We start from the raw sequence: 20,661 nt of genomic DNA, 5'->3' as shown, positions 1-20,661 counted from the left end.
TATGGGCTGCTCTCAAAAGATGGCATGTGTTAATGGTTCTATGGCTAGATGAAACTAAAAGTGAGAATGGACACTCCTGCCTCATGCTCATTTGTGGCCTGATAGGTTGTAAAGTTAATGCCACTGAGCCTGGCAATTATTTGCCACTTAGGACTTTTCTCCACTGTAAAAATCCATTTGGCAGAGAAGGTTAAGGAGTTACATGCTTATAGAAATGCCAGATGCGATTTTCCAAGAAACCCTATCAAATGACTTTTCTGCATCTAATGCAATTATTATTTTGGGATCTGATATCTCTCAGCTCAGCATTAGCAAACCTCCAAGCAAGAAGGTATTCTGTATCTTGCCTTTTAGTGATTAACCCTGACTCACCTGCATATATTAAGGCTGTAACTGCCTGTTTTTATTAGCCAATAGCATAGCATAGCAAACATTTTGCATCTGTACTGATGTTAAGTCATGAGCCTAGTGCTGGCAGAAAGAGTCGGATCTTTCCCCCAAAATAAATAAATGGTTGGGGAGGTGTGTGAAATCTCAGAGGCACATAGAGGGCATGTAGTTTAGACACTAACATCTCAGAGCCTGCTTCAGACTAGTCAGCTAGGAATCAGACACATGATAAAGAATGAGTAACAAAAAGTACTCCTTTTTCTTCCAAGGAAAAGGTGCTCATCAGCTAAGTTTCAAACATTCCAAGAATTTTTAGAACAAGAGCTTTTTGTTTTTATTTCTTTTAATCTAACTGCCAACATCCTGCTCAGTCATTCCCTCCCTTTCCAATAATACTTTTTCATCCAAGTCTGCACTAACTCTACTCTGGCAGAGAAATTCATATTTCATATGCTTCCATATCTACAGTTTTCTGGGACAGGGTGGGAGGTGAATTGCACAATCAGTTTAATTGTTTTCTCCAGTTCTGAACTTCCCCCATTTTTTAAAATCATAAGAGATAGAGGCTATTATTTCTTACACACAAACTTAACAGGCATCCTGAGTCAGGGCTTTGGAATCAATGGAACTATCATTCAACTTCTAGAGGACATACCCATAAATGAGGACTAAAAAAGCAGTAAGCCTCTGAATTCCAGTGTTAGGAGGCAACAGCGCGGGGAGGAGTGCTTGGCCTCTGTGCCCTCTCTAGCAGCTGGTTGGTCACTATGTTAAATAGGATGACAGACTAGATGGACCATTGGGCCATTTCAAAGAGAACATAAGAATATAAGAACATAAGAAAAGCCATGTTGGATCAGGCCAATGGCCCATCCAGTCCAACACTCTGTCACACAGTGGCCAAAAATTTTATACACACACACACTGTGGCTAATAGCCACTGATGGACCTCTGCTCCATATTTTTATCTAACCCCCTCCTGAAGCTGGCTATGCTTGTAGCCGCTGCCACCTCCTGTGGCAGTGAATTCCACATGTTAATCACCCTTTGGGTGAAGAAGTACCTCCTTTTATCCGTTCTAACCCGACTGCTCAGCAATTTCATTGAATGCTCACGAGTTCTTGTATTGTGAGAAAGGGAGAAAAGTACTTCTTTTTCTGCTTTCTCCATCCCATGCATAATTTTGTAAACCTCTATCATGTCACCCCGCAGTCAACGTTTCTCCAAGCTAAAGAGCCCCAAGTGTTTTAACCTTTCTTCATAGGGAAAGTGTTCCAAACCTGCAATCATTCTAGTTGCCCTTTTCTGCACTTTTTCCAATGCTATAATATCCTTTTTGAGGTGCAGTGACCAGAATTGCACATAGTATTCCAAATGAGACTGCACCATCGATTTATACAGGAACATTATGATCCTGGCTGATTTGTTTTCAATTCCCTTCCTAATAATACCCAACATGGTGTTGGCCTTTTTTATTGCAATCGCACACTGTCTTGACATTTTCAGTGAGTTATCTACCACAACCCCAAAATCTCTCTCTTGGTCAGTCTCTGCCAGTTCACACTCCATCAACTTGTATTTGTAGCTGTGCAAAGCATTACTTTGCACTTGGCCACATTGAACCTCATCTGCCACGTTGATGCCCACTCACACAGCCTCAACAGATCCCTTTGGAGTTCCTCACAATCCTCTCTGGTTCTCATTTAGTGTCATCTGCAAACTTGGCCACTTCACTGCTTACTCTCAACTCCGAATCATTTATGAACAAGTTAAAGAGCATGGGACCCAGTACTGAGCCCTGTGGCACTCCACTGCTTACCGTCCTCCACTGCGAAGACTGCCCATTTATACTCACTCTCTGCTTCCTATTAATTAGCCAGTTTTTGATCCACAAGAGGACCTGTCCTTTTACTCCATGACTCTCGAGCTTACTAAGGAGCCTTTGATGAGGAACTTTATCAAAAGCTTTCTGGAAGTCAAGGTAAACAATATCTATTGGGTCTCCTTTGTCCACATGTTTGTTCACCACCTCAAAGAAATGTAACAGGTTAGTGAGGCAAGATCTTCCCTTACAGAACCCATGCTGAGTCTTCCTCAATAACTTGTGTTCATCCATGTGCCTACTAATTCTGTCCTTGATAATGGTTTCTACCAACTTTCCTGATATTGAAGTCAGACTGACTGGTCTGTAGTTTCCCGGATCTCCTCTGGAACCCTTTTTAAAGATGGGGGTGACATTTGCTATCTTCCAGTCCTCAGGAACAGAGGCAGATTTCAATGAAAGATTACAGATTTTTGTCAGAAGATCCACAAGTTCAACTTTGAGTTCTTTCAGAACTCTCGGTTGTATGCCATCCGGACCTGGTGACTTATTAGTTTTTAATTCGTCAATCAGTTGTAGGACCTCCTCTCTTGTCACCTCAATCTGACTCAGGTCTTTCAACATCCCTTCCAATATAAGTTGTTCTGAAGCTGGCAAACACTTCTCATCTTCCACAGTGAAGACGGAAGCAAAAAATTCATTTAGCTTCTCAGCCATTTCCCTATCCTCCTTCAGTAATCCTTTTACCCCTTGGTCATCCAAGGGCCCCACTGCCTCTCTGGCTGGTTTCCTGCAGGAGCTAGGATCTATCAAGATCTCCTTACATTAGATATATTCAGGACTTTTTTCGTAGCAGGAACTCCTTTGCGGGCAAGCAGCAATACCACACCCCCCCGCTGATGTAGCCAATCCTCCGAGAGCTTACAGGGCTCTTAGTATAGGGTCTACTGTAAGCTCCAGGAGGACTGGCTATATCAAGGGCGTGTGGCCTAATATGCAAAGGAGTCCCTGCTACAAAAAAAGCCCTGGATATACTCTAGCTCAGGGGTGGCCAAACTTGCTTAACTTAAGAGCTGCATATAACAAACATCAGATGTTTGAGAGCCACAAGACATGAACAAATATTACACCCACATCTTACTTAAAACTTTTAATACCGTCTTTGCACAGAAAGATAAAATGCACTTTACAACACAATCATGCTAGAAGAAGACTTTTTTAAAAAAGCTGGGAATAATAGTCCCCATAAGACCAGCTGTCATGATCTGAAGCCTAGTGGGCAGGGAGAAGCCTGCCGAGGAGCTGCTAGAGGGCCTACATCTCTCAGATTCCCTTCTGTTCCTCTGATTGGGCGAAGAGGTTTTGGAGGGAAAACTAACCTAAGAGGGGTGGGGCCTGGGAGGAAAGCATAAAAGTCCTGACTGGGAAGGAGGATTGTTCTCTCTCTGGAAAGGCTGCAGGGAGAAAGGGTCTCTCTGGAAAAGGCTTAAGGAGAGAAGGCAGCAGGAGAAATTCCTTACCCAAGGAGTGAGTTTTGTTATTAGGGAAGAGAGAATTTAGCAAGTCGTGTCAGGGTTTTTCTTTTTGTCTTGCATCAACCTTTACTGTTTATAATTTTCACCATTGCACTAAAAGTTTTTATTACCCACTTATTGTTAGAGCGCTGTAAATAAACTGTTATTATTGTTACACTGCCTGGGTCCTCATGTCTTTTTGGTCATGGTTCAAAGGTTTTGCTAAAAAGGAAGATATAGGGGTGGGTTGGGTGCTCTGGGCCCTCCCATACCAGAGTGGTGGCAGTAGAAGTGCTGATTCTGTGAACTTAGGCAGATCATGGAAGAGCTGCATCAGTGCTTAGTTTTCATGGCCCTTTCTTACATGCCCAGAGAAATGCTGTTTGCCAATTTGTGGGCAAGCAGCAATTTTTCTCCAGGCCAGTTTGGCCAGGAATCCTGGAGGTTTGTTCCCATCGTCTTGGTATGAAGCAGGTGTCACTGGGGGTGGGGCGAATTGGTGAATTTTGGTGAATTTCCTGCATTGTGCAGAGGGTTGGACTAGGTGACCCTGGAGCTCCCTTCCAGCTCTATGATTCTATAGCTGCTCAGAGGATCCCTCAAATTCTGATATTGCTGCAGCTTGATCACTTAAAGTGCAGAGCACACCACAGCTCTCTCTACTTTCTAAATGAGTAATTAATTCTGGAGAGTCCTGGCCAAATGCCAGAAAGCAAGGGTCACGTTTATGGTGACTGACAGGAAAAGCTGCTGAATCTTCAGACCAAATTTTCCCATTTGGCTAGGCCATCAAATGCCTTGATTATTACTGACCTTTTCCTATAGGCATACAAAACTCTTGACCAATCACTTCAGAAGTCTGGATTTAAAAAGTTAGCATGGAGGGAAAATCTGAACCTGTACCCCAGATTCTGTTTGGCCCAAAAGAAATCTCCCCAACTAGGGAAAATTCCACATACCAGTCTGTGCTGCAGTTCTGGTGTCTTAACAATTTCCAGGCAGGGAAATGTACATGTTTTGTAAGTATAGGCTGGCTAGCAAAATACCTTTGACATTCATTTGTAGTACTCTGCCTTAATTCTGCTTTTATATAGATGGTTCCCTAGCATCTTTGCCTTCTAGAATGTGTGTAGTTAAAGATCTTTTGCCCTGACCTGGATGGCCCAATCCAGCCCAATCTTGCTAGATCTCAGAAACTAAGCAGGCTCAATCCTGGTCAGTGGTTGGTTGAGAGACCACCAAGGAAGTCCAGGGTTGATACACAGAGGCATGCAGTGACAAATCACCTCTGAACTTTTCTTGTCTTACAAACCCTACTGGGTCATTATAAGTTGGCTGAAAGCATTTTCCACCACCAAAATCTTTTGAAGCAAGGACTCATGAATATTTACTGAAAGACTGCTTGCTTGTTTATTTATTTATAATTTTAGACCACCCTCCCCTGCAAGCAGGGCTCAGAGTGACTTACAACTGAAGAGACATACAATAAATAGCTAAAAATTAAACCATACTATACACTGCACATACACTGGAGTAGATACTCCATTCCAAGATGGCAAAAAAGTGTCACGTTTCACAGACCTCCTGAGGGTTTGTTTTTGTTCTACAGGGAATGGAGGTTATGAGAGTGTCAGACTACATGCTGTACCATCGCTGTCCTCAACCGAATACCTGCCAGAACATCTCTGCCATACATGCCCTATGGAAAGGTAACAGATCCCGCAGGGCATAGATATTCTACAGCAGAGTTCCATCAGATGGGGTCCAGGGCCAAGAAAGTCCTGCCCCTGGTTGAGGACAGCTGGATCTGTCTTGGGCCAGGGACCAATAGGAGGTTCTTACTTCTGGGAGTGCACTGAGAGAGGCAGTCCTGAAGGTAAATTCTACTTTCTTTGCTATCAGTTTGGACTGCCTTTTGGCTCTGAGATACAGTCCAATGAAATTGAGGAAGTCCTCAGGTTCAAAAATAGCCCCCAAAAACTGTAAACCACCATTGTTAAAAGGGATGATGTGTCATACACATGTCACAAGGAGTGTCATTTCCCAGGGGAGGAGGGGAAACTAGCAGCCGTCCTCAACTTGACCACAGGAAAAGAGAGGTCCTCTGCAGCCTCAACACTACCTCACCAGCAGGATGGGGGGGCTGTGAATGAGGGTACATCAGTGGCAACAGACACAGCAAGGTGACAGAGATGATGTGGGAAGTGTCTTTATCCCTGGTTAGTTTAAGTGAAAGTATCTCTTGTGAGCAGTGAGAACAGTATGCTTGCCCATCTGCGGTCTTCTAATGCAGGAACCATGAGATTTTTTATCAACGATACTCATCATTCAACAGTACTCCAGGGTTTTGACCAGCTTCGAACAGAAGGTCTGCTCTGTGATGTGACGCTGGTTCCAGGAGATGGAGACGAAGCCTTTCCTATTCATAGGGCAATGATGGCATCAGCTAGTGATTACTTCAAAGCCATGTTCACAGGTGGGATGAAAGAACAAGACTCAACGTGCATTAAGCTTCATGGGGTGAACAAGAAAGGTTTAAAGGGGATCATAGATTTTATTTATACTGCCAAACTTTCTCTAGATATGGACAACGTTCAGGACACTTTAGAAGCAGCCAGCTTTTTACAAATCTTGTCGGTGCTGAATGTTTGCAAACTATTTCTTATATCTGAGGTTTCCTTAGAAAATTGTACCGAAGTGGGGCAGCTTGCCAAGATGTACAACCTCACCGACGTGGATCAATACGTGGACAATTTCATCCTTGAGAACTTTCCTGTCTTGTTAAGGACTGGCGAGTTTGTGCAACTTCCCTTTGAGCGTCTAGCCTTTGTCCTCTCGAGCAACAGCCTGAAACACTGCACGGAACTGGAACTCTTCCAGGCTGCCTGTCACTGGCTGCGTGCTGAGGAGCCACGGATGGAACATGTAACAAAGCTCATGAACCACATCCGGTTCCCCCTGATAACCCCGGAAGATCTCCTCAACCACGTGCAGACGGTGGATTTCATGAGGGCTGACGTCACATGCTTGAATTTGCTCCTGGAGGCCAGCAACTACCACATGATGCCCTACATGAAGCCTCTTCTGCAGTCGGCAAGGACAGCCATCCGCTCAGACAGCACCCACCTGGTCACACTGGGTGGAACGCGGTGGCAGCAGCAGCAGGTCTTGGTCAGTAAGGAGCTGTGGATATATGACAACAGAGCAGAGAAGTGGTGGTTTCTGGAGCCCATGGAAGCGCCCAGGTGCCAGCACGGCATTGCTGTGATTGAGAACTTTCTTTATGTTGCTGGCGGTCAAAGCCATTATGATGCAGATGGCAAGACGGCGGTTGACACAGTGTTTAGGTTTGATCCTCACCATGAGAAGTGGATGCAAGTGGCTTCTTTAAATGAAAAGCGAACAGATTTCCACCTAAGTGCCCTTAAAGGACATCTGTATGCAGTTGGTGGCCAGAATGCACTTAGCGAATTAGCCACGGTGGAGTGCTACAATCCAAGGATGAACAAATGGAACTATGTGGCCAAAATGAATGAGCCTCTCCGGGTCCACGCAGGGACTGTCTATGGGAGCCTGATGTATATTTCAGGAGGCGTTACCCATGGTACTTTCCATAAGGAACTCATGTGTTTCGACCCTGATACGGACAACTGGACTCAAAGGGCTCCAATGAGTACAGTCAGAGGCTTTCACTGCATGTGTACTGTTGGCGACAAACTGTATGTCATTGGTGGAGGCCACTGGAAAGGAACTAGGCATTTTGATATTCTAAGCTGTGAATACTACTCGCCAAGCCTAGACCAGTGGACATCAATTGCTGCTATGCCCCATGGTCAGCTTGATGCTGGGGTGGCTGTGTTTGAAAATAAAATCTATGTGGTTGGAGGATCTTCATGGAATGACAACCATATGGTGCAAACAGTTCAGAAGTATGACCCAGAAAAGGATGAGTGGCACAAAGTTTTTGATCTCCCAGAGTCCTCTGAGGGCATACGGGCCTGCACACTGACAGTGTTCCCTCCCGAGGACAATACAGGGTCACCTTCTAGAGAATCTCCTCTTTCAGCACCTTGAGAAATATCACTGGACTCACAAGGTTGTCATTCCAATACTGTTGCACTGCATCACAGGTGCTCTCCTTTCGTCTTTTTCTTCAGTAGTATCGCTAAGGTTTACCTAAAAGCAGGCAGCACAGTTACGGGGGTGGGAGTGTAGGCAGAGCAGTGATTTTTGTTACTTGTTCTGTTCTGGTCTACTCTAGAATGTTTCTGGAGGAGACAAGAGAACGTTCTAAACAGACTATTTTTAGAGCCAAGTGAGTAACAAATGAGGGAAGTGAGGTGGTTGTTTCTAAAAGAAATACTTACATTAGGCATGTAGATGTTACATATTTGGTGAGAGGGAGGTCTAGAAACTGGGGCCAGAAAGGGAGACATGAGGGTCTAGGTACCTGTGTTTACTAAATTATTCAAGCCTTCTTTTCTTTCCTGCTCCTTTCAAGAGAAAAACAATATCAGCCAGAGCAAATCTGCAGCATTTGTCTTGCCTCTGCTGCCTTCCCCTTTAACAGAGCATTTGTTACCTATCTGTGAATCCAGTTGACTCTGTGGGATGCGGAGTTCCTAAGCAGATTTCCAACTCAATAGGAAACTGAAGAACTTTATGGCTGAAAAACTTGATGACTTCAGAAAACCAAAGACCTTTACAACTAATCATTTCAATCCTCTGATTCTTTTATATCTTTTTAGAAAAAATTCCATGTGGCTTCACAGCTGTTGTTTTTACAAGAACCCGGCAAGATAGGAATTATCTTCAGCTTGTACCCACTGCAACAGGGCAGACGCACAGCTCCCGATTTTGCTTCCTTTATTTATTTGTTATTTACTTCATTGATTCCCTAACTTTCCCTGCAATGAGGGGACTCAAAGCAGCTGACATTGTTCTCCTCTCCTCCATTTTATCCTCACAACAACCCTGTGAGGTAGTTGAGGCAGAGTGTGTGTGTCTGGCCAAAGGTCACCCAGCAAGGTTCTGCAGCAGAATGTGAATTCAAACCTGGGTCTCCCAGATCTAACTGCTACACCATGCTGGCTCTTTAAATACATTTTACTAAATTTTGACATAAAACACTCAACCTTTTGTGTGAACAGGGCTAGGTTTCTGAGGTGGATGAAGCCTGGGCAAAGGTTCTACTTTGTTAGCAGTTATAAGCAATATGGACAGGATTTTCATAGACAGCTCTGGCAGAAAGATAGAGAGAAAGACAGAAACAGGAAGAAAAGCGTGAAGCTAAACTATTCTTATGCAAATGCACACACATAGATATGGTCTTGTGGTGGGGTCACAATAAAATGTAAATGATTCTTTTGATGGTGACAGAAACTCTTAAAGTAAACTGTAGGGAAAGGGAAGGAATTCCTTGTACCTGGGACTGGGTGAAAGTTACGAAGTTTTAAACAGACTCCTTAGGGTTTTCTTTTTGACCAACTCCATGCACAGAGCAGGGCCCTGGAGAGCAGCTGACTGAGAAAAGCTGGGACCCAAAAAAATGTATGACAGCCAAAAGCCAGCAGCCATGCACTAACTGCAAGAGTAGCAACTCAAGGGTTCATCTTATGCTATTAACAGCTTGAAAGGTTAGACAAGGCCCCCCACAATCTAGGTTACAAGGCAAGCTGTCAGGGTTGCTGACCAATGAAGCAACCTTGCAACCTTTAGCACAAGAAGAGTGAGATATTCGTTTGATAATTTTCTGCCCTCCTGTCCCTCCCACTCATTTCAGAAACATCCATCCTTTCACCTGAATGTCAGATTCATTGATCTCCCCCTGAATTCCTTTATGAACTATTATTTAGCTAAGAGGGACTGAAATGCAATTGCTCATCTCTAGTTTGTTCTCCAAACTAGTTAAAGTGCTATAAAGTGGCATAAGAACCTTTCAAAGTTTTTTAGGCATACAAATGTATGGGATTCACTCGCTTGTTATAGATCCAAGAAGTCAGCCATGTTGGTTTGAAGTAGTAGAACAAAATAGGAGTCAAGTTGCACCTTTAAGACCAACTTAGTTTAATTCAGAAAGTAAGCTTTCGTGTGCTCTTTAAGCACACTTCATCAGACGAATGTGCTTAGAGAGCACACGAAAGTTTACGTTCTGAATAAAACTAAGTTGGTCTTAAAGCTGCAACTTGACTCCTATTTTGTTCCACTTGCTTGTTATGTTCTGGATATAATGATCCTACACACAAAGGCTGCTGACACAAGCAATAATAAAATCTTTTCACACTGGACGTAACAGATTCTGAAAAGACAAGTTTTTTACATATATGTGTATAAACACAAAGGTTCAACTGGCTTTAGGGCAGTTTACACAACACTAAGTAAAAGTGACCCATTGTAAAACCTCCACACCTGGAAAAAGGCAGGCTTATAGCTTCAATTGTCTGCTTGTTCCTGATAGTTTTAAACATTTAAAATCTGTGCAGTTAAGTGACTACTGGCAATGGCGCTTCCACAAGCATTTGGAAAGCAGTCTCCTTTTTTTTGGTTGCCAAGACAATTCCTCCTTTACTCACCTGCCAAGACCCAAATTCAGAAGTCTGTGTTTCTTTCACCTCGACTGAAGACATCCAATACCTACAAATAACAAAGAAGAGATCTGCTGTTTCCCCCTTCGCTCCAGGAATCTAGGATCCTGTCAACTTTTGTGGGAAAACATCAAGTCTTAGAATTCGCTTGGCAAGTAAAGGAGGATGCAAAGAACAAACAGAAAAAAAAGCAGGAAGACTGCAGGTGCAAAAGTGAGCCTTGCCCACTCAGTAGTAGTGGCAAAGGTCCACAGGTAGAACCGTGTGATTTCTCTAGCTACAGACCTACTACTCACTTCTTGATAATCTCAGATTGCTTCCCCCCCCCCCTTTTTAAAAAGTAGTAGTTTATAGTTGTAAACGTGTATTAAGGTGAGTATCTAGCAGACTAATGGATTTTTCAGGGGCACCCAGTAATATTTTATTTATGCTTATGTGTATCTCTCCAGTGCAGAGCAAATGCTCAAAAAAGAGTTGGACAATACTCACCTTGCACATATCCTCTTTCATATAGAATAAGGAAAAACCTATTTCCAAACATTATGCTAATCAAAATGCTTTGATTATGTAGCTGAAGACTAACTGCTCAAAACCAGTGACCCAGGCCCTGAGCACTTTTTGTAAGGCAAAGAGATTCACTTGAAAACAGCTAGAACAGCTTGCACAAACAGCAACATTTGTCTGCGGGACACAAAGGCACACTGGAGCACCACGCACAAGCTGTTACAGCACTGGCTCTTGACACAGGATGCATCTCTTTTCCAGCTCATTGGACGTGCTGCTGCCTTTCTGCCAGGAAGAAATAAGGCAGCTGCTCTTACTGATACTGCCTAATTACTGCCAATTAAGGATGCAGAAAAAGTGGAGGACAGCTGCAGAGATGGTCTTCGTTCTGGACAATGTGGAAGAGAACAAGTGTGCTGGCAGAATGTGGTCTCCAGACTGAGAGGAAGAAGGGGGATATGGGCAACATGGAACCAGCCATGGCTGTTTCATTCAGGGGGATAACAGAAGGTGCAGACAACACTAAGGAGATGTCTCCTGGAGAAAGTTTGAGAAAACAAATATCATGGATTTTCTATTCTCCCCAGCCCAGAAAGAGCAGAAATCCTATTTTAGGGGCAAGTCAAAACAAGTTGCCAAAGTCCTAAGGGGACTTCTCCAGACTAAAACAGTAGCTGCCACTAGTCCCTTTGACTATTCCCAACAACTCCAGAGGAAAGGGACAAATTACTGAGCCTTTCAGGGAATTATTTCAGAAAGCCAACCCTGCAAGGTGGGCTTGCAATTCTGAGTTTCCAAACTAAAACATTAACCATGGGTGAACAACCCAAGACTTCTGGATTTAGTTTTTGAGGCTAGAAGACACAAATGCACACCAGAATTTTTTTAAAAAATGTTTTATTTGATGTGCAAAAATATTTAAAAAGACGTGACATGTGAAGGAACAAAATAATGAACTAAACTTATCCAGAATAGCTAATACTTAGACCAAATAGTTACTACAAGGTTTCAAACAGATGTTTAGTCCATCAGCAGCTCTGCATCTCAGAGACATGACAAGGCCTTAGCCACAGGAACAGAATATGAGCTGGTTAGCCACTGACATGGTGACTTGCCAAGTGGCTCTTCAGCTAACATCTATACAAAAGACTTGCTAACTTATAGAAATAATTGTCTCTGGGCCCTAGAGCCAATCACAATCCAGGAGGTGATGTAACCTCTTCCCTATGTTACCAGGAGACAAAACCATGTGTTACGGGCAGTGATCTTGCTTCCCAGAATCCAGGGCTGTTTTCTCGGCTGTATGGAATTTGCCAATAAAGAAGCCCTTGTTAAGGATGGTACCCAGCTTCTCTCCCAGGTGCAAGCAGTTTGTGGAAAGTTGCTTCCCAATCATGTCTGTGAGAAAGTATTTGGACAGCCAAGGGACCTAGACAAGATTTCTCTACACAGGCCGGCCTGACCAAAGTCTTGCAAAGAACCAAAAGCCATTACAACATATTGCTGTAGTGAAATGCAAAAAGGATCCCCTTACTAAAGCAGGACTTCTCCCTGTCCATGACTGCCATTCTTTTTGCTACAATTCTTCCTAATGCAGATCAGTTGGCCAAGCCCTTCCTTACCATGTTTTAGCAACCGCATTTGATTACTTGGCCTAGTATTAGAGTTTCCTCTCCAAACTAAGATGCTTGTTTGAGTTAACTTTAAGAACTTCATTCAAAATGACCACAGAAGCCGAAAGGACAACACACGTTTCTGCTTCTTTCTCACAATTCCCAATTTATTGTAACCTATAAGAAGCGAATGACTTCAAGAGGAGATGGGAAAGCAACAAATTATGCACCAACTCCAAAACAGGCCTGTCCCAGGGTATCAGCTGAACAGGGTGGAGGGACGCTTCATTCACTCCCTCACAGTGGACTTATTAGAGCTTGATCCCAAAAGAAAAAAGAAAACAGAAAGACACAAACAGTGGGTTCCGATATCTCAGGGCTGTTGTGAGAGCACACAACTATAAATGCCGAAGGAAAAGGCCAGCAAAATTGGTGTAGGTATCTAGATATTCCCCAACCGGGATGGCTCAGGTTAGTTTGATCTTGTCAGATCTCAGGAGCTAAGCAGGGTTGGCCATGGTTAGTACCTGAATGGGAGACCTTCAAGGAAGTCCAAGGTTGCTGTGCAGAGGCAGGCAATGGCAAACCACCTCTGTACATCTCTTGCCTTTAAAACCCTATAGGGTTGCCATGAGTTGGCTGCAACTTGATGGCACTTTCCACCACCATCTGGATATTTGGGAAACAGCAAACTATAGGAATAGTCAAGCAAGAGAAGTTACCCAGTAAGGTTGTACTAGATCCTCCTGTGTTTTAAAAATGCAGCAAGCTAGATTTAATCTGCAATAGAATCCTGCCTGAGTTTCTTTCCTACTTAAAAGTTCTGGGCACAGAAGTCACCACTTCCAGGAAACAGAAAGATATTCTAAATTCTGACCCCCATGACAAATTTTCTTGAAGTATTTATGCATACAGTTTCTGAGCTCAAAGCCATTTTTACAGAAATGCAGCAGAACAATCCAAGACCACAGCTACACATATCAGACATTAAACTGAAAAAATAATTTCAACACCCTATTTACCACTGAAAATAACTTACAATGATTTCAACACTCTGAATAACCACTGAAAATAACTTACAATAAGTGGATTTTAAAACCCTTCTAGAGAAAAAAATGTATGGGAGCAGAGCTGCTTCTTCCAAGGCAAGATGCTCCAGAGCCTCAGGGCTCTACTTTGAGCAGATGATACTTTCTTCTCACTGGACCAAAGTATGCAGAGCAAGGCACAATCAGGCCCAGAAGTACATAGGCTACCAGGGCATTGGCTACAGAATTGGCTGAATGTGTTGCTGCCTTCCAATATTCATTTGGAAATGAGATGCAACACTCTGAACGAGCGGCAGCTTCCAAGTGATCTGAAGCAGTCAGTACTCACAAAGAAGGTGGTGAAGCATGGGAAGATCACTCTGCTCTAACAAGCAAATGGAACCAGAACAACAACAAAAACCCCTGCTGCCCCAAGACTCCACTCCTGCACAGATTCACCAGTTACCTCCAAAACACCAAATTACTGCTCCAAGAATACACCAACCAGTGTTACTTCCTACTTGTTTGAATTCAGCTCCGGTTTGTTTCAAAATTCAGCTCAGTGTCACCAGGATATTAAAAATATGTAGTTCTTAACGCATAGATTATTTTTGGTGTAGTGGTTAAGTGTGTGGACTCTTATCTGGGAGAAACGGGTTTGATTCCCCACTCCTCCACTTGCACCTGCTGGAATGGCCTTGGGTCAGCCATAGCTCTTGCAGAGGTTGTCCTTGAAAGGGCAGCTGCTGGGAGAGCCCTCTCCAGCCCCACCCACCTCACAGGGTGTCTGTTGTGGGGGAGGAAGGTAAAGGAGATTGTGAGCCGCTCTGAGACTCTTCGGAGTGGAGGGCGGGATATAAATCCAATATTATCTTCTTCTTCTTTTCTTCTTCTTCTTCTCTTCTTCTCCTTCTTCTTCTTCTTCTCCTTCTTCTTCTCCTTCTCCTTCTCTCTCACCTGAAGTAGCTTCACACTGATGCTGAACATCCAGCAACACTGAGTCCTGTAGAATACCTGCAGAGGGACCTGCTCAGTCTGTTGTATTTCTGTAACTTACTTACATGTTGCTCAAACCCTGCAATGCTAATGTGGTGTCATGTCAACAACTGTGATATTGGCAAAAGGAACCAAAACTGGGCAGTGCTGGAGGAGCAGAATTTAATCAGTGTCTTATTTTCTTAACCCAGTAGCTAGCTCACCTGTAAACTAGCTAACATGACACCAGCAAAGAGGTAGTGCCTGTCCAAAATACTTGAACAGGCTTCCCACTGGATCCCCTGTACAGGGGCATAGGATTCCACTGAACTTTACAAGAAATGACAGCCAGCAAGTTTCCAGTCCAAATCAAAGTGCTAACACTAACTGGATGGCTTTTGGCCAGTTTTCCCATCATGAAACCATTAAAGCCTGCATGATCACCTATTAATCTGGGGAGATCCATCCATCCATATGAAATGTCCAGCCCATATCCCTTGGATTCTAGAACACAGGAGATCACCCTGTCTAGCACCACATGTTCAGTTTCCCTCCCCCCCACTTCAGCAGTTTTACACAGCATCCACAGAATAGGAGATAAGGAAGAAAAGAAGTTGGAAGCAAGCCTTGGGACAGGAAATCAAGGCTTATACTTAAGCAGGGGAGCCTAAAGGTTTTATTTTCAGGACACCAGGGATGGCACCAGAGGAAAAACAGACATTGGGTTTAGGTAGCTTGTTATAATATACTAGCAACCATTTCTATAGGCTCTAGTATGGTTCCAAATATACCTCATATAGTCACCTTAGCCAGGCCACTACTACCGCTACTTTACAGATGGGAAACGGGATGAGAGATGACATGGCAGTTTGCCCAAAACCTCTTTCCTGGCAGAGCAAAGACCTGAACCAGGACTATGGTTCAGTGACAGAATGCCTGCTTGGTATGTAAAAGGTCCTGGTATCTCCATTTAAAAAGTTTCAGGCAGTACATGATCAAGACCTCTGCCTGAAACCCTGGAGAGCTGCTACCAATCAGAGCAGACAATACTGACCCTGATAGGCCAATCATCTGGCTCAGCAGAAAGCAGCTTCATGCATTTAATTATAATTTGAATTTATATCTCCAGTGTGTAACTGTCATATGATCTACAGATTTGGGGTAATATGCAACTAAATAGTTCTTACAGATTTCCCAAAGGGGACAGGGGACAGAAAATAGGTGTATTTTCCTTTTGTGGTAATCATGAAGTCATACTTTACAAACACTGTCTCCCAAGAACTTCAACTTTATAGGCCAACTTTCTCAGTAACTAGGATTTCTAGCAGAAGCGACACTACACCAGGGCTAATTCACCACAGCTTATTGCCCGTAAGCCTGCAATGAAGTCTGGTCAAAAACCTTCATTCGCATCCACTGGTCTACAGGACTTCTCAAGTCAGAGACTTCATAGGCACTGAAAGCTACAGCAAGCGGTTTCCCTGAGCGCATCCAAGCTACATTTAGATATCCATCTAAAACTTAAGTTTCACATCTCCCCACTAGCAAAAAGTTGTTCCCAAAACATAGAGACTGGCTACCATCCCCTTTTGGGGGGAGGGGGAGAAGAGGAGGAGCTGGGAAGAGCTTTAGGCTCGAACCACCTGAACACTGGTTAACAAGCATGTAAGCAAACCTCCTATGTTCTCATCAACACTTAGAGCAAAGATATGGGCTTGGATCCACTGCAGTACCAGTGTTACAGTGCTGCATTAATGACTGTTTTCCTGCTACGGTCTTCTTTAGCTCTCAAAATTCTGCCTCCAGTGGGTATCTGGACCTCCAGTAACACCTTGCGGGTTAAAGTGCAGGGGAAACTGGCAAAAGTCACCCTCCCCCTCTGCCACCCAACTGAAATAACCAGTACAGACTGAAAGCAAATGGCGCACAAATGTGTTTTGAGAGTCTTAAAGAAGCAGCTACCTTTCCTTCGCCACCTGCTCTTCCGCCCTTCCTTGTTACTGCTCCTGTCACTGCTGCTGCTGCTGCTTTCTGAGGTGGGAGAATCCGACTGCACATCGCTGCTCTCTTCTGAGCCTTCAGACAGTTCTTTCAGCCCATCTGGAACATCCTTCTGCAAATAAGAGGCATGGACAGGAGAGGTCAGTATCCATTTCTGTATTTCAGCTAAATGTTCATGGAGAGTAGAACTCCCGCAACCCCTAAATGGGCTTTGGTGCAGCAGGTCTCATCTGAATTAGCTCCATGAGTGCTCCACCATAACTCTATTATTACCTGAGCTCAGAAACCTATGGGGAATAATAATGTATGCGGATTATCCCATACTGAAGCTCAGAATGGTAAAGAATGCTGCAGACAGAATGTTGACTGGAGTGGGTCATATCACTGTATCACTCCAGTCTTGGCTCATCTACACCGGCTCCAAATTTGTTTCTGGCCTCAATTCAAGGTTTCTGATGTTGACATTTAAAGCCATGTATGGCCTGGGACCAATAACATACCTTAAGGACTACCTACTCCCACACAAGGCTATCTGATTGCTGCAGTAATCTGAGTCCTGTTCTGGGGTCCCTGCCTTCTGAAGTAGGCAAGCAGGAACCAAAGAGGATTTCTCAGTTGTGGCACCAAACTTATGGAACTTCTCGCTGTGTACCCCGAACTTGCTCCAGGCTTCCAAGAACAGAATTCCCCAGCCTCCATGGGTAACTAGTTCACCTGCTCAGCAACTGCTTCCTTAGTTACGGCATCTTTTACAACACAGATTGTGAGTGCTTCATCTCCTCTTTTACCCCAATTCTTTCAACCTTTCAGGGTAGCATTCTACACTCAGCCTTCCGACCCTTTACAACACAATATAAAACTGCTTCCTACAGCGTCAGATCACTGGGCTGTCGAGCTCAGTGCTGTCCAATGCAATATCCAATATCACACCTTTATTGGCATAACCAAAAGAAATATACAGAAACTTGTCAGCCAGACAACAAGCAATCCAATATATCTGTTCAAAACATAAAAGGCTAAAATAAGATTAAGAATCACAATGAAACCTGCTTAAAACAATTCTTGACAATCTCAGCCAAGAATTCAACAGTCTTTGTGATATCAGTTGTGTTGTCATTTAGTAGGAAACAGCAATCAATCCTATTTTCGCGATTATAAGATGGCAAGGAAAGATTATCTAACAGAATCTTCTGGAGATTTGTATACAGCTGACAGTTCAATAAAATATGCTGGATGGAATCAGGTGAGCTTGACCCGCATAGATAATATCTCTTGCTATAAGGAACTTGAGGAAATCTCCCATAGAGAACATTGGTGGGAGTGCTGTCCATCCTGGGATTTCAAGCAGAGTTCTCCCCAGCCTCATTACCCAAAAACCCTTCAACCTGAAAGGCTGCTGATTACATCTGGGAGCTGCAAGATGCAGAGCACACAATCTATGACTCAGCAACAACTTCTCGCCAGAACCCGTTCTAGCATGCTGCCGTAACTTCTAGACTGCCACTGGACCCAAGCAACTCATCAAGTCACTTGATACTTTGCCAACACAGGCTTCCCGGCTTCTCTTGCCGCAAAAGCTCTCTCACTTTCTCTTGAGGGAAACTAAGTTTCAAATAAACTGAGGCTGAACTCTAGATTCAGGCTCCTAGCTCCACCATCAATGCTAAAGTTGGACAACTGCAACAGCAAGGCTGTTAGGCAGCTTACCCACAGATTGATGAATGGCACAAATCCAACCCACTAAATTTTAATCAAGCTCATGGACCAATCAGGACTCCCCATGCCTTCAGGATGACAGCACTGTTATGTGCTGGCCCTTTGCCATCAATTGTAGCCCAATTAAACTGGGAGGGTATCATTCTGGATAAGTGGAGACTGTACATACAATCCCAGGTGCTCCCCTTCAGAGAATGGATCCAAGTTTAGAGGAGTAACTCTCAGAGACCACTTAATGATTTGGGCGGGGGGGGGGGGGGGCTGCTGGCACTGAACATCCCAAGATGCTTCCATTCTCTAAAGATATCAACAACACTTGCAGCATGCTCACCTTCTCCAATCTTCTTTTATATCTCTCATTCTCTGTGTATTCCTACCCTACTAAAAATCCAACTGACTCCTCTGTAGATGTCTTTCTCACAATCTCATTTGGTCACTCTTCACATTGGCTTCACAGGCATTCAAGATTAGCCTTTAAGGTGCTATTGGACTCTTGCTCTTTTCTACTGCTACAGATGGACTAACATTTATTTATTCTACTTATATCCTGCCTTATCCCATAGTGGGTTCAGGGTGGCTTACAACACCTTGTACTCACTGCAACAGGGCAGATAAACAACTCTTTAGTTTTGCTGCCTTTATTTATTTGTTATCTACTTCATTAATACCCTGACTTACTGTCCAATGAAGGGACCCCAAGCAACTGACATAGTTCCCCTCTCCTCCATTTTATCAACAATCCTGTGAGGTAGCTGAGGCAGAGTGTACATGTTTGGCCCAAGGTTACCCAGCAAAATTCCACGGCAGAATGTGAATTCAAATCTGGGTCTCCCAGATCTAACCGCGACACCATGCTGGCTCTTCAGATGTGTTTTACTAAACTTTGACATCAAAAACTCAACATTTTGTTCTCCCCAGCTGGGATTCAAAGCAGCTTTTTAACATCTTCCTCCCCCTCCCCCATTTTCTCACAGCAATAACAGCCCTAAGGTAGGCCAAGCCAAAAGTTGGTGACTAGCAAGCTTCCATGGCAGATAAGGCTGTGCCTGGCCCTCGCCTGAGCTGGAAATACCTGGAGATTTTGGGGTGGAGCCTGAGGAGGGCGAGGTTTCGGCAGGGGAAGGACTTTTTTTTAACATAATGAATTTTATTAAACAAATAAATAAAAAAAAATACACAGGAAAATAAGAAAAACATAAGAAAAAAGGAAATAATAAAGAGGAGGGAAAAAGTAGGGAATATATTTTGATTTCATAGAATCATACAGTTGGAAGGGACCTCCAGGGTCATCTAGTCCAACCCCCTGCACAATGCAGGAAATTCACAGATACCTCCCCCTAAATTCACAGGATCAGCATTGCTGTCAGATGGTCATCTAGCCTCTGTTTAAAAACCTCCAAAGAAGGAGAGCCCACCACCTCCCAAGGAAGCCTGATCCACTGAGGAACAGCTCACTATCAGGAAGTTCTTTCTAATGTTGCGCCGGAAACTATTATGATTTCATTTCAACCCACTGATTCTGGTTCTGCCTTCTGGGGCCACAGAAAACAATTCCACACCATCCTCTATATGAACATATGAAGCTGCCTTATACTGAATCAGACCTTTGATCCATCAAAGTCAGTATTGTCTTCTCAGACTGGCAGCGGCTCTCCAGGGTCTCAGTGACCCCCAACCTTTTTTGTCCCAGGGACTGGCCCCAGGGCTTGCCGGCCCACCACGGCCCCAGAGCCAGTGGCTGCTCCCTGCCCCCCCCCTCGGTGGTACCTCCTCCTCCCCCTATTTCCTCCTCCCTCCTCTGCCCCACTCCCCGCAGCCTTGCCGTCTGCCCCCGCGCAGCCTCACCGCCCTGTTTTTACCACTTTAAGGCCAGGGAAGGTGAAGCGCCTGCCAGACCAACCCCCCTCGCCGATCAGCTGATCCAATCAGCCAGGAAAACCACAGCAGCGGCTGTTTCAGCAGTTGCTTGCTGCTGCAGCCGCAGTTTTCCCCACTGATTGGATCAGCTGATCAGCAGGGAATGGGGGAGGTCAGCCTGGAAAGTGCTGCATGGCACCTTCCCTGGCCTTAAAGTGATATAAACAGGGGACAATGAGGCTGCGCGGGAGGGGGTGGGGGGGTGGCTGTGCGGCCCACTTGGAAACAGGTTACGGATCGAGACCGGTCCGCGGCCTGGGGGTTGGGGACCCCTGCTCTATATGATAGCCCTTCAAAAGTACTTAAAGATGGTGATCATATAACCTCTCAGCCACCTCCTTTCCAGGCTAAACATACGCAGCTCCTTCAACCTTTCTTCATAGGATTTGGTCTCCAGACCCCTCACCAACTTTGTTGCCCTCCTCTGGACCAATGTTCCCTCTACGCTGCAGAGTCTTGTGAGCAAAAATTCTACTTTGTGAGCCACTGGGATTACAGTTGTGAGCTACTGCATAAATTAGTGTGTTCTGGGGGTCATCCTTCCTGAGCTAAGACAAAAATCTGTGAGCTGGAGGTTAAAAATCTGTGAGCTAGCTC

At 44.3% G+C, this 20,661-nt stretch overlaps 2 protein-coding genes across 2 annotated transcripts in view; one reads left to right on the top strand and one right to left on the bottom strand.

The window, feature by feature from the left end:
• Positions 1 to 20,661, bottom strand: part of ASXL2 (ASXL transcriptional regulator 2) — a 120,303-nt gene that overhangs the window by 33,073 nt on the left and 66,569 nt on the right. The window contains exon 4 of the mRNA XM_060250819.1: positions 16,393 to 16,543. Within this exon, the coding sequence (XP_060106802.1) occupies positions 16,393 to 16,543 (151 nt within the window). The remainder of the gene's footprint in view (positions 1 to 16,392; positions 16,544 to 20,661) is intronic.
• Positions 5,919 to 7,847, top strand: LOC132580156 (kelch-like protein 13). Its single transcript, XM_060250841.1, is given in 2 exon segments — positions 5,919 to 5,953; positions 5,955 to 7,847. Coding segments are annotated over 2 exon segments (1,881 nt in total). The 3' UTR covers positions 7,801 to 7,847.

Source organism: Heteronotia binoei, chromosome 1 (genome assembly GCF_032191835.1).
Source record: "Heteronotia binoei isolate CCM8104 ecotype False Entrance Well chromosome 1, APGP_CSIRO_Hbin_v1, whole genome shotgun sequence".
Classification (NCBI taxonomy): Eukaryota; Metazoa; Chordata; class Lepidosauria; order Squamata; family Gekkonidae; genus Heteronotia; species Heteronotia binoei.
The sequence above is the reverse complement of the archived record's forward strand: the minus strand, read 5'-3'. Positions and strand labels throughout refer to the sequence as shown.